At 39.1% G+C, this 20722-nt stretch overlaps 1 protein-coding gene across 3 annotated transcripts in view; it reads right to left on the bottom strand.

Moving 5' to 3' along the window:
- Positions 1–2: 2 nt before the first annotated feature.
- Positions 3–20722, bottom strand: part of Med14 (mediator complex subunit 14) — an 89492-nt gene continuing 68772 nt past the window's right edge. The window contains exons 22-31 of one of the 3 annotated variants that reach the window (XM_050160754.1): positions 19101–19238; positions 16214–16325; positions 11682–11813; positions 9121–9303; positions 8069–8304; positions 6356–6535; positions 5755–5862; positions 3513–3638; positions 3006–3198; positions 3–468 (exon numbers count right to left, since the gene is read on the bottom strand). In XM_050160754.1, coding sequence (XP_050016711.1) covers positions 395–468; positions 3006–3198; positions 3513–3638; positions 5755–5862; positions 6356–6535; positions 8069–8304; positions 9121–9303; positions 11682–11813; positions 16214–16325; positions 19101–19238 — 1482 coding nt within the window. In that variant the 3' untranslated portion in view covers positions 3–394. Of the gene's footprint in view, positions 469–2346; positions 3199–3512; positions 3639–5754; positions 5863–6355; positions 6536–8068; positions 8305–9120; positions 9304–11681; positions 11814–16213; positions 16326–19100; positions 19239–20722 lie in introns of those variants that run through there. The other 2 variants (XM_050160757.1, XM_050160756.1) reach the window with 2 other exon arrangements.

The raw sequence follows: 20722 nt of genomic DNA, 5'->3' as shown, positions 1-20722 counted from the left end.
AAAAAACAAAAACAAAAATCAAAAAAGACCATTATACCCAAAACATAAGAAAACAATTAAATAAACAAGTTTGGCATTTTCATTACTTTATAGTATAAAACAGAATATTAAATCTATTACTGGCAAGCGGACACTGATTTGTTACCTAGTTTGAAATGTGTCGCATTTAAACATACTATACAAGTTCACTATACAAAAGGTTGATGGTCTTTTTGATGAAAGAAGTGCACCCTGAAAAGTTTTGCCAGTTTAGAATATTTAGCTCTTAAGGTTTTTATTTATTTATTTATTTATTTTTGAAAAAGTCCTTTTCCTTTTAAAAATTGAAGGCTGAATTCAGCCTTTTTTGTGTGTGTGTTTTCATTTGTCAGCCTTCCTGGTTTAAAAATAGTGTCTATGGACGCCCACCAGGGGGCAGTGTAAGATTAGCCATTAAATCACGAACAGCTGCAAATATTGTGCATTCACCTGCAACAGAGAAAAATGGTCATTAGCTATTCGCAGTACAGGAGAGACGTTAACACACGGTGAGGGGAGGGTTGATTAAAATCAGTTATGAATTTGAAATAAAGGACTATGTATTTCAAACTACTCAGATTTTTAGGCGATGAGATCTGGTGTGGATTAGCATATTATATTTGAGTGGAGTTTTGCTTTTTTCTCAGGAAGAAATCTGGGGCAAGTGTCAAGTTTAAACAGAGAGAAAGAGATGCCGTCAGTGCATAGAAAGTGTCACAGTGGCTAAGACTTTAAAATTGAACACTGTAGAATGCTTATACATTTTGGATTTAATGACAAGTTCTAAATTATATTTATGCATTGCTTATAACTTCGGTGATGTCCTCCTAATACTGCATGAGAGACCAGATGAGAATGCCTCCAATAGGTAATAGAAATACTGTCCAATAGAACATTTTGTGACAATGGGAACGTGTATTTTGTGGTTACCAAGCACTACTCTAGCTATGAAACTGAACACGTTCATTTTCTAAAGTAACAGATTAAGACTGAAGTCAATTAAATACAAAAATAAAGTGGGTTGTTTTGCTTTTTTTTTTAAAGGGAGAAAAGGTCTATTTATATTTAAAAGTTATTTTTTTCCCCTTTTCTTTCCTTTTTGGTTGCTATGAGACAATAATCTCACTATGTAACCCAGACCGGCTTGGAACTCAAAATCCTCCTGCTTCAGCCTCCAAGTGCTGAGATTATAGGTGTAAAGCACTGGACTAAGCTGGCATCTTTTTTCAAAGCTCTTCAATGTGAGATGGGCAAGGAAGCCTAAGTATTACATACCAAAAATCTAAATATTCGATTTGTAGAGTCACCACTGATACCTCATCCTCTCAACTTCCTCTCTGCTGCTTAGTTCTTATGAAATATTGCAAATACTTAAATATTATAAAAACAAACCAGATCTTTCCCACTAGAACATGTTTTTAACACTACCACAGCTGAAAAGGGGAAAACTGAAGAAGCCCTTGTATGAATGATGGCCTTCTGTCAAGGGGCAGGACACACTGACTCTATGCAAGTCACTGAGAGCCTTTGCTCCAAACACTGGAAAATGAAGGTACAGAACAAAAGGATAAAAGAAATCCAAAGGCTTGTCCAGCCAAAAAAGGAACAAAAGAAAAAAAAAAAAAGCACTCCCACAATACCTTACCAACTTCTTAAAGAACTGAGGTAGGTGCGTGTGTGCGGGCATGTGTGTGCATGGATGCGTGTGCGTGTGCACAGGCATATGCATGCACACTTCTTTGACACTTTCATTGATAGGCCAAAAAATCTGGTTGATCATAGTAGGATCAAAACATTTCCCTTATAATTTTTAAATTCCAGAAGATATAATACATAAAAATGATAATAGTCATGTCTATATGAAGGAATTGTGCTTATCAGAGTTCTACTAGATTGCTACTTTGAGGACTTATTTTCAGCTGACGAGATAGGTCAAAGAATGAAAGCAGAGAAGTGTCAGAAGTAAAAGAACTATAACAAATGAAGCATACTGCTCTCTATTGCCCAGTGTATTCCTTAGAAACTGAAGCAAAAACTTACCCAGGTATGATGTGGGGGAATAAACAGTTTAAAAAAAAAACTCATTTTCCTCAGTATCCCTAAAACTTTTCATACTGTGATACATAAAAATGTTTCAGAGAACAGCTTTTTCCTTGTTTACCATAATCGTGTTAGCAAGGGATAAAGAGGACTTCCTTAGCATTAGACATGAGTGGACATCCATTTAAATTTTCTAAGTATTAGAAATGAAAAAAAAAGTTCTTTTTGCTGAGCTTCATGTTTTAGAACCCCAAATTAGGTATTGCCAGGAGTCACATGTTAAGTGTGGGCTACTCCAGCATCGAAGCAACCTTATTTATCTTTCAAGAAACACTCTGCTTTTTTTTTTTTTTCAGAAATGTCCAGTCTCAGAGCTTCATTGTGCACTCAGGGAAAAGGCTCACTTGCACCCACCTGACACTTACATAAGAAGCCCAAAAAGCCGTGATGCCATTTGTATCAGCTTTTATTCTTCACAAAACATTTAGAAGATACACAACTTTTAATAATAGTATTTTGTTCATGATCGAACCATGAAGTATGAGAAACCAACATGCATTTCAACTTTGTGATGTACAGAGTGGCAGGTATTGATGGCAAGGCAGGAATTCACAGCCACAGAAAATCTATCATCCTAACCTAGGGCTTTGTGGCAATGTGTGCTATAAATACAAGCTTCTGGCATTAGCAACCAGCTCAGTCCCAATAGTAAATTGCTAACAAAAATGAAGTTCAGGCAGCAAAGAAATGGACAAAAATGAAGAGCCAGTGAGAAAGAAAGAAAGCGACAAGCAGACACTAAGAGGGCCATGGCAACAGAGCGCTAGTACTAGGATTGGGGTGCAGAGGAGGGAAGGAGGGAAAAGAGGAGGAAAGCAGAGGCAGGTCTCTCTCAAAGGAATCCTTATAACATATACGCAATAAAATACCATCTACTGCTCATGTACCTTGTCGTGGTGGGTTCATCTCTGCAAACCTCTTCAGAATGTTGCTGACCATCATGGGCGCAGCAACAGAAGAGTTCTGCTGTCTGGGAATGTCTGCCTGCTGGGTGGTACCTGAAGCCATGTCATAAATGATGGGAACTATTATACTAACAGGTTCTTGGGGAGGGACTGATGTTTTCTGAGTTAGCTGAAGCTGTAGACACACAAAGAAAATAAAAAACAGAAAATCAAATATTTGTCTTAATTGGTGCGAGGTACTATCATTTACTTTCAGATTAAGATACAGCAAATACAAAAAAATAAGATAAAAAAGTGACAAACAACTGAGTATTACGATTGTCTCACAATTACTAACGAATACATTTCTGTTGTTACTAAGGGAACAGTGAAGAAATATGGTCTTACAGCAGGCAATAACGGCTAACACAACAAATTGTTTTATTACTTTCTCATGGCTGTTTCCTCAGAAACTCTGCATATGCACAGATGATGTCAGGTGTTACTTACAAAAAACAGCATTTTGGATTTCAACACCACAGCTGGTGTCCCAGGAGGTGCAATTGGTGGTGCGCTGGGAGGGATGGTGAGGCAAAACTGAACATTCCATTTTAGCTGGGTTGCTTGGTCTGGGAACTGTTGTGAAAGGGGAGAAATTATGACAAAACTCCTGTTAACATTTAAAATCACATCTGGTCTGGAGTCTGAGGAGGTAGGACTTCCACATTCTATTCAATCATTCAGACAGCATGCACTTTCTTAAAAGAATATATATGAAGTCACTAACGAAAACTTGGGGGTAAATTTGTGTGCTCTGTTCTCATTCATTCCTGAACGCTTTATTACTATTCCCAAGGCTAATACTTCAGCTTCTAAACATCTAGCTCCTTTTGTTTCACTGTTTTCAAAGAAGCCAACAAAGCTCAGGGCTTCACTGCTTCTTCCTTGAACCCCTAGCAATCCCAGTGGCTTACAGATACTATCAGTTCCACATCCTGAGTGAGGCTCTAATCATGCTCACAAATGCTGAGTGACGCTATGACTTATGCTGCTCCCTCCCACAATTAAGTCTAACACATGACACTTAAGGCTCTCATTGCCTGGGGTCCATTAGATTTCCAAGTCCTGTTTCTAACTGCTTTCTTAGACAAACTAGGCAAATAGTGTCAATGGTTTAGAAGGATAATTCACTGGTGCTTTTGCAGACAGATATTACTCCTTCAAAATCTCAGACATCTTTCTGACATCCCATACAAGGTCTGTTACAGACTACCACATCAAAAGGCAAATGTTAATACAAAAATTAAAAAAACAAACAAACAAAAAAAAAACTTCCTCCCCAATCCTGATAGTAAAATGTGAACAGATATGAGGGAGGTATTAGGCTAATCAAATCACCACCAGAAATAAATATCAAGATCAAAGACTGGGAGATTTAGAGAATAATTAATCAACTATCACCGGGGTTCAAACTAAATAATTTTAAGTAATACCCACAGTATGGGGCTAGAAAGATGGCTCAGCAGGTAAGAGTGCATACTGGTCTTCCAGAGGAAGCAAGTTCAGTTTCTAGCACTTATGTGGGGTGGATCAAACTAACTTTTACTCTAAAGGGATCCAATGCCCTCTCTTTTGGCCTCTGCCCACGCCTACACCCACACACATATGGCATATATATATAGATACACATATATACCCATACAAAATCAAATGAAAATAAATCTTGGGGTAGAGAGATGGCTCAGAGGTTAAGAGAGCTTGTTGTTCTTGCAGAGGACCCAAGTTTAGTGCCCAGCACCCATGTCACAACTCACAACCAAATCCAGGGAATTGAATGACCTCTTTTGGCTTCAATGGGCACTGCTCTAACATGCACAAACCCAGACGCAGACCAACACACACACAATTGAGATTTCAAAAAATAAATAAATTAAAAAAATAAATAATGGTGCTAGGGTCAGTGATTAAGAGAATTGGCTCCACTTCAGAGGACCTGGCTTTGGCTCACAATCATCTATAACTCTAGTCCCAGGGAATCTGACATTCCTTTCAGGTATCCTAGGGCACTTATATGGCACACAGACACACATGCAAGCAAACATCCCATAAAAATAAGTAAATTTTCAAAATAAAAAAATAAAATAATAGAAAAAAATAGCTGAGACTACCAAAGGTAGAAATATAAAAAGAGAAGAAAAAAAATGATAACTGAGCTTGGTGTGCTTGTGGGACTAGAAACTGGTAAACCTCTACAGAGGAAAATTTACTATGATCTATCAAAGTGACATCTATATATCTATATTTCACAGCTATTAAATAAATATAAACTATTTTATAATAAAAATAGATACAAGTACATAACAATATAGGAGCAAGACATTTCCATTTCTCATAAGACCATCTCTGCAAGAAGAGTTAGTTACTGGGAACTCTGCTTGAACAGAGAATGGATGGAGAGTGGTTACTGGGTAATTCCTCAATCTATCACCTTGTCCTGAATTCAAAAGACACAGAAGAACTGTGTCATCTTGTCACATCAAATTTTAGGTCAAAATTAAGAATTTAATTCAATTTAAGCCTTTAAAAACCTTTTTAGCGGCTGGTGAATAACTATGAGTTTGAGGCCAGTCTATTTAAAAAAAAAAAAAAAAAACAAATTTTAAGAGAAAAAAAAATCAAAAATAAACAAAATAAGTGAGCAAGAATAAACACTTCTCTGCATCAGAAAAGCTTTTGTTTCTCAGTAACTCACCAGCTCCAACTTCATAATATGCACACAGTCGCGGAGGATGTGTGTTGGTGCTCCCAACAGCTTGGTGAAGGCTATAAGTGTGTTGGCTTTAAATGGTGGTCCTGCAACCTAGGAGGGGGAAAAAGAAATCACCTTACTCTTCATTCTACTTTGACTTTTCTGGTTCGCTGACTAAATTACAAGCATGCATTAAAAAACACATACTCGGGCTGGGGGATGGTGGCACACACCTTTAATGCCAGCACTCGGGAGGCAGAGGCAAGCATACCTATGTGAGTTCAAGGCTAGCTTGGTCTACAAGAGCTATTTCCAGGACAGGCTCCCAAAACTACAGAGAAACCCTGTCTTAAAACAAAACAAAACAAAACAAAACAAAACAAAACAAAAACACCAAAATATACTCAGGGATGGACAGATGAATCAGTGGTTAAGAGCACTGGTTGCTCTTCCGTAGGTTCTGAGTTCAATTCTTAGCAACCACACGGTGGCTCACAACCATCTATAATGGGATCTGATGCCCTCTTCTGGCATAAAGACATACATACTGATAGAGCACTCATATACATAAAACAAATAAATTAAAAAAAAAGAAAACACATACTCTTGTTTCGAAGAATTTCTCCAAAACTTGAAGCTCATCAGGTTTCCACTGTCCTGCATTTTCAGGTGTTACTTTTAGCTGAAGGGTCTGGTTGGTTTTGGGACTAAGAGCTACTCTGCATTTCAGGGCATCTGTCTTGAACATGATTACACCAGGTTCATTGGAATTGATCAGTTGCAACTGCAAAACAAGGATGAAGAAAATCAACAGGGAAAGACAAGCATATTGTTGACAGAACTGTCACAATAGAAAACCAAATAAGTTGGTCCAGGCTAGCCAGATGAGAGTCACAGAGTCCAACATTAGAGGGACCATAAGTAGCAGAACTCAGGCTGCAACACAGCTCATATCATTGCTAAGCTGAATGTTAATTTATTCAATGTATCTTAATATTGGGAAGGGATATAGTGACAAGAGAAGGCAAAGAGTGAAAGTTTAATCAAAGTAGATCATGGCCACATATGAAAAACATCAAAGCAGAAACTGCTTTTCTTGAGGATGTAGATTCACTTCCCAGCACCTACATGGTGCCTCACAACTCTAATGGTGCCTTACAACTCTAAGTATAGTTCTAGGGATATCTGATGCCTTCTTTGGGCCTCCATGTGCACTGTGTACATCTAGTACACAAACATGAAGGTTAAAAACACTCATAAAATACAATTAAAAATAAAAAATCAAATGAAACACACTATTTTATATAATCCAAACAAGGCAACAATTTCTTAAAATATTTTTTTTAGATTCTTTTTTAAGATCTGATTATAAAGCTGGGCGGTGGTGGCACACGCCTTTAATCCGAGCACTCAGGAGGTAGAGGCAGGCAGATCTCTGTGGGTTTGAGGACAGCCTGGTCTACCTAAGAGCTAGTTCCAGAACAGGCTCCAAAGCTACAGAGAAACCTGTCATGAGAAACAAAATAAATAAATACATACATACATAAATACATAAATAAAAGAAATGACTATAAGATTGTGAAATGGCTTTCAAGCAACTGTATAGTAGATATTATAAATAGTGATCTGTTTGGATACTTCATTAATACACATAGATTCTGGCAATAATGGTAACTATAAATTAAGAACACACCTAATACCAAAATAATATCCTAAGGCTTTACATGGAGCACTATGAATGCCCACAAGTGTTACCAGTCAGGTAGATACTATCTACATCAGAGCACAACCCAGGAAACCTAGCAGCCAGACTATAGAATTACTGCTCTCAGTATCGACCTATTTCTTAAGGTTATCACCATAGAATAACCATAAGGTTATCATCATGTCTTTACAAGACTTTTAAACAAATCTAATTGCTCATGTACTTTTTAAAACTGAACCCAAACATCTATGACCAACATGTTGATTTTGATGAAGACTCAGCTTCAAAGTCAGTCTGCCTACAAAGGTACTCCAGAGATCAAATAGTCATTTGTATGTGCAAGGCCAGACCCGGTGTACGTTGGTTCCTTGCAATATTATAACCTATTCCCAGGTCAGGGTTAGCCACATTATCTAGAAAACACAGAACAGTAAACTGGAAAACTCTCCAACCTAAGAATAGAAAATGATGGGGTTCATCTTTAATGCTAGGCAACGAAGTGAAGTATATATAATACTAACAAAATGGTTAAGAAGGTGACAGAGTGTCACTCACAATGACTTTATTGTCCCTTTGAAAAGGACCACTTAGAAAGTCACATAGCACTCGTACCGTTTCCTGTTGAATAATTCTTTGAAGGTGTCGTCTCATGATGACAGATCCAAGGAATCTCTCAAGTGGGGAACAAAGATAACTGCCTGCCAGGCCAGGCACAAGGCCCGGAGTTGGAGAGGGTAATAGTAAGATGTTCAAGGCACTATGAGTGAGGATGGTGGGTATGGATGCTGCCCAGGAGCGCTGAGGTAGTTTGCGAGGTGGAGGCATGTTGGTTGGCATTGTCTGGGAACCTTTTGGAAAGGAAAACAAATAATTTCATTTGCAAATGCACACTATCCCATTATTGTCTGTTTTGTCTTCATCACAGATGATGTAATCGGGACTCTACTTCTGGTCACCAAGTAATCTTATGTCAGTCATCAGATAACAATCAGCTGCCATGATTCTCCTGATTGTTTCCAAGCTCCTTACAACATGACCCTGCAGGAACTCTTTCAAGGAAGTGGGATCTGCTCAACCTGGAATTTGCCCACATTTGGCCAAACAGATCACCATGGAAGGGATGCTCAACTAGGTACAGGACCTCGTGTGCTTTCCTCTAACTTCTACCCACTGTGTAAAAAAGCCATGATCAAGTGTGAGACCACACAGAGCACAGAGAAGTCATGTCAACTGAAGCTATGTTAGGTCTCCTACTGCAGACACACAAGTAAGCTGAGTAGAGTCTCAAAGTACAGAATCATAAGCCAACAAAGCATTGTTTTTTTAAGTACTAAAGTTATGTAACAAAAGAATATATATTTGTAAAATTCTCTTAATTTCTATAGTTTTGTTGGTTAACAAGGTATCTTTTATGGTTCAATAGTGTAGACAAAAATTAACAGTCATGACAGAGTTGCTGGGACTCACCTCCTAAGACTTCTGGAGACAACCCTTTTTCTTACTACATTTTCCCTCACTTTGCTAATTAATACTGTGAACTGATTTACAATTTAAGGTTTGGAAATCCTCATTTGAGAAATACACTGTGACTTTATGCCAGGACAAAATGACAGAAATCTTCTATTGGTAATGCTTTAGAAGAACATAATGCTGGCAACACTTACTTGTGCCAGCTCGGGGGGAATGAGAAGCATCTGGAACAGGAGAATGTAGAGAGGGGTTGACTGGTGACATTCCAGGCAAACGGGTTGCTGGTGAGGGTCCAGACACTTGAGGAGACCCAGGCCAGTTTCCTGCTCGTCCACTTGGTGACACCATAGTGTATGGAGAACTAGGGTCAAGGGTTCCTAGGGAAAAAAGCAAACAGATGATTCTCAAAATATGTATTTTAATGTCCTCAAAGTATGTGACAACAGTCATAGTCTCAAACAGTGAGCCATTATATCTATCTTTCACTAAAGCTTGATGTCTCTAAACACATTACACCTAAGTCTCAATTTTGTGGTGTTTGTGTACTTTCTGTGTGTTTGTTTTTTAAGACACAGTTCTCTTTGAATAGCCCTGGCTAGACTGGAATTCACTATATAGACCAGGATGGTCTTGAATTCACAGGAATCCACCTGCCCCTGCCTCCCAAGAACCAAAATTAAAGCATGCAGCACTATACCAGCTAGAGTTTGTGTACTTTCAAACTGGATTAAAGACTTGAAAAATGAAAAGGATAAATTAGTTTCAAACAAGCCTCCGAAAACATAAAGAAAAATCAAGTTCCACTGAAAGGAAGACCAGCCCTGGCAAATTATGTTTCCATTCTACTGAGAAAAGGATGAGAGAGGGAAACTACACAATTTCTTTATTCAGTGAAGGCCACACTGATGAAGAAATAAAACCGAGAATCAAGCTTTGAAAGCAGTGGATTCCTTAGCAATTTGATGTTTTAAACTACACCAAAAACACCTTTAACATACTGTTTATATTCTTTTGTCACCAAATGATACACTGATAAAATAAATAATCTTGAGTTATAAAAAAAGGAAGTCTTACAAATAAGTAAGACAGCACAAGAAAGTAGGCAAGGTGTATATAAATTGGTGGGAATAAAATAAGAGACGCTACAGACAAATGGGTATTCGAAAAGTAAGCTTGAGTTAAGTGAAATTTAAATAACAGACAAGAAATGTATATCCAATAATAAAACACCATTTTTCACCTAGCATATGGCAAAATTTTTAGAAAATCTTAATATACCATGTTGGTAATATCGCAGGACAACAGACATTGCCCCAACAATACTACAGGAAATTCAGGTGAGCAATTAGCCCTATGTTGCAAAAGCTTTAGAATTTCTCAAATGTGTTACAATCTGAATGACATGTTTAGGAACTTACCTAAGGCGATCATCATGGATGTGAGTATATATGGTACCATTTTAAATTATGGAAAAAAAATAGGAACATTCAAAATAGATAAAATATAGGACAATAGTTAGCTATGGTATATATGCCTCTGAGAAAAGAGATAAGATGGCTGGTGAAATGAAAACATTTGAGTCAGGTGTCCTGTCCTATGCTTTTAATCACAGACAAGGAATACTACGAAGCCATGTAGTATGATGATGGAGAATTCTTACTGACAAATGTTTATACATAACAGTATTTATTAGTAATAATTAAAGTCCTAGCTAAAAACAGCTGAAAGACTAAGGAAGTTCTTTAGGTTCTGATGTCCATGGTGTTCACGATGTTTAAGTGAACTGTGTATGTATATAATCCACTGCCATGTGGGATGGGGAGGAGATGTGTGTTGGTGTGTATATAAAACAGGTCTGCAGAATATATCCCAAATCAGGGGCTGGAGAAATGGCTCAGTGGTTAGGATCACTTGTTCTTGAAAGGAATCCAGGATTTGGTTCCTAGCATACACATGGTGGCACATAACCACCTGTAATTCCAATTCCAGCAGATCTGATGTTCTTTTCTGACCTCCAGGAGTACCAGGTATGTGCCTGGTACACATACATACATGAGGATGAAATACTCATACACATAAAATAAAAACAAATAATTCTTAAGAAATATACCTGAAATCAGTGACACAAAATGCCTCTGAGAAAAGAGATAAGATGGCTGGTGAAATGACAACATTTGAGTCAGGTGTCCTGTCCTATGCTTTTAATCATAGCACTTGGGAGACAGATGGGGTGGGGGCTAGCAGTGGGATGTGGGTGTTACTGTGATTTAAAGGTCAGCCCGAGCTATACAGTGAGATCTTGTATAACAAACAAAATGACAACAAACAGAAAGGGGACATTTCACTGACTATCTCCACCTGATCTTTACTTGCATCCATTCAAAATAAATTTATTTCAAGTTGAAAATTCAAGTTTCAAAACAATTCATATGGTAAGGTAACCAGATAGGGGGAACTATCTGAGAGGAAGACAAGCCAAAATAGGTAGAGAGCAAGCACAGAAAGATATTGAAAGTCCAATCAGCGGACAGCAGGTGACAGGAAGGGCAGAGCAAGGAAAGAGAGAAGACAGTCACAGACCAACCAGTCAGTGCCTCTGTGTGGAAAAACTAAGAAAAATGTCTATTTTTGTCCATGTCATTTTTGCTATTTCTCAATAAATAAATACTAATTTTTCAATAAGAAATTTGATTTAACAAAAATTACTTTTATATCAAGCTCTAAATGCTACAGCGATTTCTGTGTATGGACTCACCATGTGGACTAGCAAAACTGGCCCCTGGTCCTATTGAGATTCCATGCGAGGATGGGGGAGGAGTTGGAACAAATGACGCTGGTGATGGGGCTCGCAAAGCCCCACTGGGGGAGCTGGCAGCATGCAGATTTCCTAATAAAGGAAAATAATTACAGATGATCTCACAGGACACATATTATGTCCTGTCCAAGGACCACAGGTTAAAAAAAATCTCCCTAGAGACTATAGAGACAAGCAGAAAAGGTCCCATAAATAGCATGAAGGAAAATTGGAAAGACTTCACTATTGCAAGAAAGTTCAAGTCCACGGGTCCATGTTATAACTCTCATACTCACCAACTGAAAAGAAATTGTGTCAAAACACTTTTTAGTCATATACTTAGTCAACAAGTAGGTGAGTTTATCAGCTTTTTGCCAAGCACTATTCTAGGCATGGAAGACATAGTTAACATGAGAAACAATTTCTGCCCTCATGGAGTATGTATTCTAGTAAAATTAGCATGAAAAATCTATAAGGTAACAGCAAGTGCTGTGGAGAAAACCAGTGCAAAGAAAAGGAACAATTCTTTGTTATGGCAGAGGTCAAGACTCTAAAGGGGCACGAGAACCAGACAAAAAGAAAATGCAAGACATAGCACAGGGAATAAAATAACCCAGGCAAAACAGATGACCACTCTAAAGGCCCCAAAGAAAGGATAGTTTGTGTAGTAGGGCAGGGACCAGGGTGCTAGAAAAGAGTAAAGAAGGGTGGCATAAGAGGAGATGACAGGCCAGACAGTGGTGGCGCACGCCTGTAATCCCAGTATTTGGGAGGCAGAGGCAGATGGATCTTTGTGAGTTCAAGGCCAGCCTGGTCTACAAGAGGACAGACTCCAAACAGTCAGAGCTGTTACACAGAGAAACCCTGTCTGGGGTAAAGACAGACAGACAGACAGACAAACAGACAGAGCGAGCGAGCAGTTTAGAGGTAAGTTCTGTTCCAGATCACATATGGACTTGTAGGCCACTCTAAAGATATTTGGTTTGCCTCAGATGTTGGGTAACGAATAGCATCTGGAGTAGAAGCCATTAACTAACTTCTGTTCCAGGAGGTTCACTCTGACTGCAACTAGCTGCAAAGGTGACTGAAGGATGGCTGGAGGTGCTGCAAAGTGCTTGAATTTGGGGTTGAACACAAAGGGTAGTCAACAGTATTTGGTAAATAACTCAATGTGGGTATAAAAGCAAGGAGTGTTCTACATGTCCCGGATAGCTACAGCCTGGCTAACATGATGACAGAAGGGGTTGTCCCTTCCTGAACTAGGGTGCCTATGCAAGGATCAGGACTCAGGTCTAGGAAACTATGAACTTGGTTTCAGCCATAAAGAGTTGTGGCAATCCACTAAATATTAGGTGCAAGTGAATAGTTCCAGGATGAGGTCTAAAACATATACAAAAGCTGGGAGACAAGCACTTAAAGCCATGGGACTGATGTTAACTTTGAGGGTTCTGAAAGGGAGAATTATAACTATTAAAACTATGAAAAACTCAACATATAAATACTTGCTATTTTATTACTCAATATTAGCAGGTTTCAAACTCTTTATGATAATATAGGATGAATTCATTTTATGTTGTATAATACTATCTCATACTCAATAAATATGTCAGTCAACTTGATTAACCTTTATGTGTTATATTTACCTATTTAGCTGTATAATCTGACAAGTGACTTAACTTCTCCATGCCTTGGTTAATGGAACCTATGCCATAAATTTGCTGTGAGGATTAAATGAGTAAAGTGCTTAAAATAGGGCTTGGCATATTCACAGCAAGCACTGTATACCTGTCTACTACTATAATCAATCCAAAAATTCCCCTTCCTCCTATGCAACAATTTCCCCCTTCCTAGAGACACACTCCCCTAGGGTTCTGGGTCTCTAATTGCCTACCTCCTCCCCAGCTGTGCCTCTCTGATATTCACAGGGCCTAAGCTCTCCTACCCACTAAGGTTCTAATGACCCTGGGCAAATCTTCAAGCTATGGTCCAAGAAACTTTGATAAGCTGCAGGCCTCCATAGAGCCAACTGGCTACCACACACTTAGATTTGGAAATCTTCAGGACTTTCACAATCATAAAGTTAAGAAAACTTCCCTCTGTAGCACTGAAACTAGTTCTTCTCTGTTAAGAAAACCGAGCCCTTTTGTGGCCCTAGTATAGTCCAAATATGGATGGCTGATACAATAAAGACGAAGCTTTTAGAAAAGGCCCTGCTTCTTCATATTCTGGCCATTCAGGACAATGTCCTCTGGGACCTCAGGTTCCCACACACATGGTGTGGTCTTCCTGGAATACCCACATTGTCTGTGTCCTTGCATCTGGCCTGCTCTAACCCACCCTTCAGGTCTCATCTTGACCCATATCAAGGTGAAGAAGGCAGGCAAAGAAGCATCTCCAGAGCAGAAATGGCTGGTCCTCTAACAGTCTTTCAAAAGCCTGGATGAAAGCTTTATAAGGCTCAAAACCTGAGGCATTACAGGTGGCGACTGTTAGGAAGTCTAAACAGGAACCATACAGCCTCCAAAAACCAGGAAATTGAATTTCCTAAACAATACAAAACAAAACCAAAAAAAAAAAAAAAAACACTCAAAGATTTGGCTGCCTGGCTTCCCTTAGGACCCCCCCCCTTTTAAAAAAAAAAAACACGTGTTATTGTAATAAATTGAAGAATAATCTGAGTGGCTGTGAGAGGCATGCAGCAGAGGAAGAAGCTACCAAGATGAGACTGGCTGAGCAAGGGCATTTGGAGTATCAAGTAGTCTAATCTGGGACCAAGGCAAATTACAACGGGTTGATCAGAGAAGTACATGTGCAGCCAGGTTACCGACTAAATACTTCGTGGGATTTATTTCACTAAATTCTTACTATATCTCTAATGAAAGTATCTTTATTATTCTCAGATACAAATGGAAATGAGCAAATTAAACAAGTCAGACCAGTTCATCTCTCATTAACAGGTTCTGCAGGATCATGTGCATTTCTTATATGTATGCACACTTATACATACGTATCTGTATTAAGGGATTTGGGAAGAGCAATTTATAAAGGAAAAAACCAAAATGCTAGCAATTCTGCTTTACAAGGTGAAAATTGTAAACGTGTTTGTTGAATTTATTACTAAAACTCAGTGCTTAGGGATCTTGCTTATTATTAGTAAAGCATTTGTCTAGCATGTATGAGGCCTTGGATTTCATTCTTATATCATAAACACAAACACACAAAATCTAGTATGTTGAGCATCCTCAAATGATAAAAACATCCTTTAGTTGACTAATTTATTAAATCAAAGGCTTTTACCATACAATTTTTAAATTTATTTCTTTTTCTTCTTCTTATACTACTAAGAACTGAACCTAGGGCCTCATGTATGCTATACAAGCACTCAAACACTAAACTATGCCCCATCCCATTCTGTATTTTTCTGCTTATGAGGTCCTGAACTTTGTGATCCTGTTGTTCCAGCCTGCCAAGTAGCTAAGATTACAAGTTTACACCACCAGGCCTGGCAAATTATTTATTTTCTTATATGTTACATGCAATATCACACAATAAATCTTTTGATAAAAGTTTTTGCTTTAATTTTTCATTACATTAATTTAACTATGTGAGCTGGAAGGTAAGAGTTTTTTTTCCCCTTAAGAAAGCTGTTACCACTGAGCGGTGGTGATGCACACCTTTAATCCCAGCACTCAGAAGGCAGAGGCAGGTGGATCTCTGTGAGTTCGAGGCCAGCGTAGTCCACAGAGTAAGTTCTAGGACAGGCTCCAAAGCTATAGGGAAACACTGTATTAAAAAAAAATTCAGAGAAGCATTCAGTCAAAAGTAAAAATTTGGCATGCCGCCCACATTTTACAGTGCATAGGATGGCCCAGCAAAGCCATTTTTTGTCAGGACAAATAAAGAGTGAAGGGCCTGACTCCAGGAACTGGAGAACAGATCACATCCAGCAAAGCTTAAGCAATAGCAGAAGGATAGAAATCACATAGCAGTCAGACATGGTGGTTACCCCTGTAACCCCAGCACTAGGGAGGATAAGGCAGAAGGATCATGGCCTCAAGACTATCTTGGGCTACAAACTGAGTTTAAAACCAACCTGGGCAACATTAATCCATTTCAAAAAACAAAACAAAACAAAACAAAAAAAAGTGAAAAGGGGCTCCAATTTGTTAATTTACTGAAGCAGATAGCCAGTGGGTAAGATCTGGCCCCAAGCCTACAACTGTCAACCTCTAATGCAGATTAGTAGCAACCCTGGGAATTACGGTATCATGAGTCTCACTCTGGACGCTTGAAATACAGGTTATAAAGTGCTCCTAAAATACCATAAATGTGAATTTCCCAACACTACTTCAATGAAAGCAGGCAATTATCTAGTCAGAGAACAGAAAAAGAATCTGTTGGAAGCCTGAGGCCACCTGTATAGGGCTTCCTCTTGGGTATGTGTGTTTTGGATTCACAAGATGAACAGGACAAAAGAATAGGTTATATCTTACCTGGAGACTGTGTGTGAATCATAGAGGGGGACTGATTAACTGTGTTGTGATAGGACGCAGGAGGTGAAGTAAGAGGGTAAGCACCTGAAGTTCCTGGCTGCTTTGGAAATGGCTGGAAAAAAAAAAGAAAAGTTAATGTTGGCATAATGGTCAAGCACAGAGAGTGTAAGTGTGGCTGTCAGTAAACGGACATTAGGGTCTGCTACTTTAATTGGCAAATAGAAACCATTTACATATGGAACTGTTCAAATTCCACATCAATCATGCAAAATACAAGGTCAGGAAGAATGCTGACTTGCAAGGGTTTGAAAAACAATACAACCCTCATTTTTTCACCTGCTTCATCATCACTGCTTCTACCTTTCACCGTATACTGTACTCATTTTATATGGCACAGCTTTATTTGAATCCTTTTACGTTAACATCTGTGAAATCACAGTGAATCTTTTAATTTCTAACCTCTACCTTCTTTAGCAGCAGATAAAAAGTGGTGCATGTAGTTGGTGAGATAGCTTCTATGGCAGCACACCTCTTCCTGGTCCAATCTTCAGCAACATAACAGACACCCACGCAAGTGTGCAGCATACACACAAGAGTGAAAACATTTCCTAGTTATTGGCTGGGCAGTGGTGGTGCACACCTTTAATCCCAGCTTTCAGGAGGCAAAGGCAGGGTTTGAGGTCAGCCTGGTATATAGAGAAAGTTCCCAGGACTGACTTCATAGCTACTGGAAAACCATGTCTCAAAAAAAATGAACAAATTAATTGAGGTGTTCAGCTCATATAGTAAAATATAAAAAAATTAATTACTTAAATAAAAAGCTTCATATTGATTCACTTTCTGACTCTTCTTGTACAATTCCACAAATGTATCGCTGCTCAATAAAGAAAGCATGCACTAACCTGTCACGTTCACTGCACACATGGAATTGCCACAGGCCCAACTTTGATTTAGATAATATACCTCATAAGAATTTTAATCTTACAGCACCAATGAACCTCTTGCAGAGAACCACATGCAGAATTTGGTACTTTCAAAGCATTCTTGGTATATAAAGGCAATACATTCTATTGCCAGAGGATCAAGACAGCCTAGTTTTGTTAAAGACTATTAGAGGGAAGCTCACAACAGTTTGTCAAATGTTGGACCATTATGAGTGAGCGCATCTAAGCACCATCCCCAGAAAAAAAAAATAAAAAAATCTAAATGCATAATTTGATGAATGTTTAAAAGTTTAACTAGCTAGATATGGTGGTACATACCTTTAATGCCAGCACTGAGGAGGGAAAGGCAGGTGGCTTTCTATAAGTTTAAAGACAAACTGGTTTACATATGAACTCCAGGCCAGACAGAGCTAGTTAGAAAAACCTTTTCTTAAAAAAATAAAGTAAATAAATAAATTGCAGAGTAACTACCAGCATATCAGTCTTTCCAAGTCTTTAGTGCCTCCTCATAGATCTGCAACTGTTCTGATTTCCATCATTCCAAACCAGTCTTCTTAAGATGCCAAGACTGATAGCCTGAGTTCACTCTCCAGGACCCATGTGGTAAAAGAAAAACTGACTCCAGCAAGTTGTCCTCTGCCCTTCACATGTGCTATGACACTTAGAAGCACACAAAATAAATAAGCGGTGAAAAAATTTTAAGGCGGGGTGGCACACACCTTTAATCCCGGGACGTGGAAGGTACAGGCAGGGCAGGCATGAGTTTGAGGCCAGCCTGTTCTATATCCTTGGAGAATCAGTCAATGAATGATTTATTTAGGATGAACATAATAACAATGGATCACATCTCCAGGAACTGTCAGTATGACATTAATCCTGCTATCTCTGTGGCCATCCAGCCCAACTCAATCATTTGTTTCCAAGAATATGTGGTTCACTCTTTACCCAATGTCAAGTCCAAAAAAAAGATCTACAATGTAACAAAAAAGGCCTCACAATAAACGTTACTACTACTACTACTACCACTAAGCACTCCTGTGGCATCTGTAGTACAAGGTCCTCCTCTGCAATGGTGGCACAACAACTTCATCTGAGTCAACATCTGGCACAGCCCCACTCTGGCTATAGAATTATTCATATGCAGTTTTACTGGGCTGCCCTGTATGTTCAAAAAGAACAGGAAGAGAAAAAAAAAACAGAAGGAAAGAACCTAAAAAGCTGCCCAGAATAATACACAAACTCTCCTGCTGTAGAAGTCTTGTACTCTTTGAAAGATACAAGCACCAGCAAGTTGCACTTACTAGGCATAAGTAGCCAGGCCAGAAGCAAGGCAACCTAAGGGCATTCATTGATGTTCTGAAAAGATCTGGGTGAGAAGCCATGAGGTACTGTATAAAAATTATGGCTCAAAGATGTGTCTCAGAACACAGTCAACAGCTCATTTCAAGAGAGTCAGACTGAAAACAAAGGCTGGCTTGAGGGCTGCTCAACTCGCAGACACAGGAAGGAGTCAGAAAAGAGCTGAAAGTTTTGGAGATGTGATCGTATGGTCTGGTGTAGCTGTCTGTGGAAGAACCGTTGAAATGATACTCTGGCTCTGCAGAGCCCTTAGTGAACATCAGCAGACTTAAAACAGCTGTCTTTCAGGACACAGTGAGGTTGCTCCACAGCAGGCTACTTCATATCCAGCAAATAACTATTTTTTTTCATTTAGACTCCTTTGCTTTAAGTACATGTGTGATCCGAGGACCTGAGGCCAATGTCTTTTCCATTACTGCTCATTTCCTATCCTTGCAGGTCTTATTGTCTCCTACTTTTGTTTTCCCTAAGGATTTCCTGGGCTTACTTGGGCCTTCCAAAGTCATCTTGCTTCTCAACAAAGAAATGCTAAAGAAGCTGTGGAGTTCCACAGATGGGACAGTGGAATTTCAGGGAGACATTACCTGTTGCTGAGGTGGCTGGAGCTGTGATATTAAAGAGTCCATCATATCACCTCCTATAGGAGAAGGGGGGTTATCATCCTCGTTTATAGATCTTCTCCGAGCATCCTGATTGCTGTCAACAAACATGTTCAGGAATGTCTAAGGATATAAATGAGCAAAAATTAATAAAAACATTTTTAAAGTATTTTCTTACATGTGTTTGTGTATGTGTGTGTGCACATGTGCATGTGTGTGCCATAGCATTTCTGTGGTGGGTAAAAAAACACCTTGCCAGAGTCAATTCTTTCCTTCCACTATGGGGGTTTCACAGATAGGACTCAGGTTGTCAGGCTTTATGGCAAATGCCTTACATGTTGAGCTATCTTGCCAACTTAAGTAAAGCATGTTTGATCATGGAGAATATTGTAACAGTAACATATTATATCCCTGAAAACAATATAAGGACAAGCTAAAAGATTTATGACAAATTTTGGACAAAGATATGAAATTAAGGAAAACTGCTAACAATAAAAACACCTAAGTAATAGTCAGGAGAATGCCTTTAATCCCAGTACAGAGGCAGGAAGATGTCTGAGAGTTTGAGGTTAGCTTGGTCTACAGAGTGAGTACCAGGACAGCCGGGGCGAAACACAGAAACCCTGTCTCAAAACAAACAAACAAACAAAACCTAAGAAAAATAAGTATATTGTGACATCTGGCATACTAAGACCCAGAAATACAACCATATAAGTAACCATAAAATTTCCTATTACTAAAAGGTTTCTTTTTCTTCTTTTTTTGCTGGTGGTTGTGGCGTGAGACAGGATCTCCCTATGTAGTCCTGGCTAACACAGAACTCATTATGTATGTAAGACCAGACTGGTAATTGAACACAGAGATCTACCTTAATGTGTTGGAACTAAAAGCATGTGGCAACCATGCCTGGCACAGGGTATCACCTTTTTTGTTTGTTTTGGTTTTGAGATAGGGCTTCTCTGAGTAACAGCCCTGGCAGTCCTGGAACTCGTTTTATAGACCAGGCTGGGCTCCAACTCACAGACATTCACCTGGGATTAAAGAGTGCTGGGATTAAAGGTGTGCACTACCACCTCCACCTGGTTATTATTTAGCAGTTTTTGTTGCTAACAGTTTTTTTTCTTTTTTTTTATTGAAGAAAATTCCTGCTTCCTCCCAGCCTCCCATTTCCCTCCCCCTCCTCCCGCCCCTCTCCCCCTCCCCTTACTCCTCTCCCACTCCCTCTCCAGTCTGAAGAGCAATCAGGGTTCCCTGCCCTGTGGACAGTCCAGGGTCTTCTCCCCTAATCCAGGTCTATGAAGGTGAACATCCAAACTGGCTAGGCTCCCACAAAGCCAGAACATGAAGTAGGAACAAAACCCCATGCCATTGTCCTTGGCTTCTCATCAGCCCTCATTGTCCACCATATTCAGAGAGTCCGGTTTTATCCCATGCTTTTTCAGTCACAGTCCAGCTGGCCTTGGTGAGTTCCCAATAGATCAGCCCCACTGTCTCGGTGTTAACCGTTTCTTAATCTCGAAAATGTGACTGAAAAACTGGGTAAGAGTTAAGTGTATTACTGTCACATGGTGTCACATGCCTGAAATCACAGCACATAACAGTCAGGA

Source organism: Alexandromys fortis, unplaced genomic scaffold (assembly GCF_014885135.2).
Source record: "Alexandromys fortis isolate MF-2015 unplaced genomic scaffold, M_Fortis_MF-2015_v1.1 scaffold_83, whole genome shotgun sequence".
NCBI lineage: Eukaryota > Metazoa > Chordata > Mammalia > Rodentia > Cricetidae > Alexandromys > Alexandromys fortis.
This window is presented reverse-complemented; position numbering and strand designations above follow the sequence as displayed.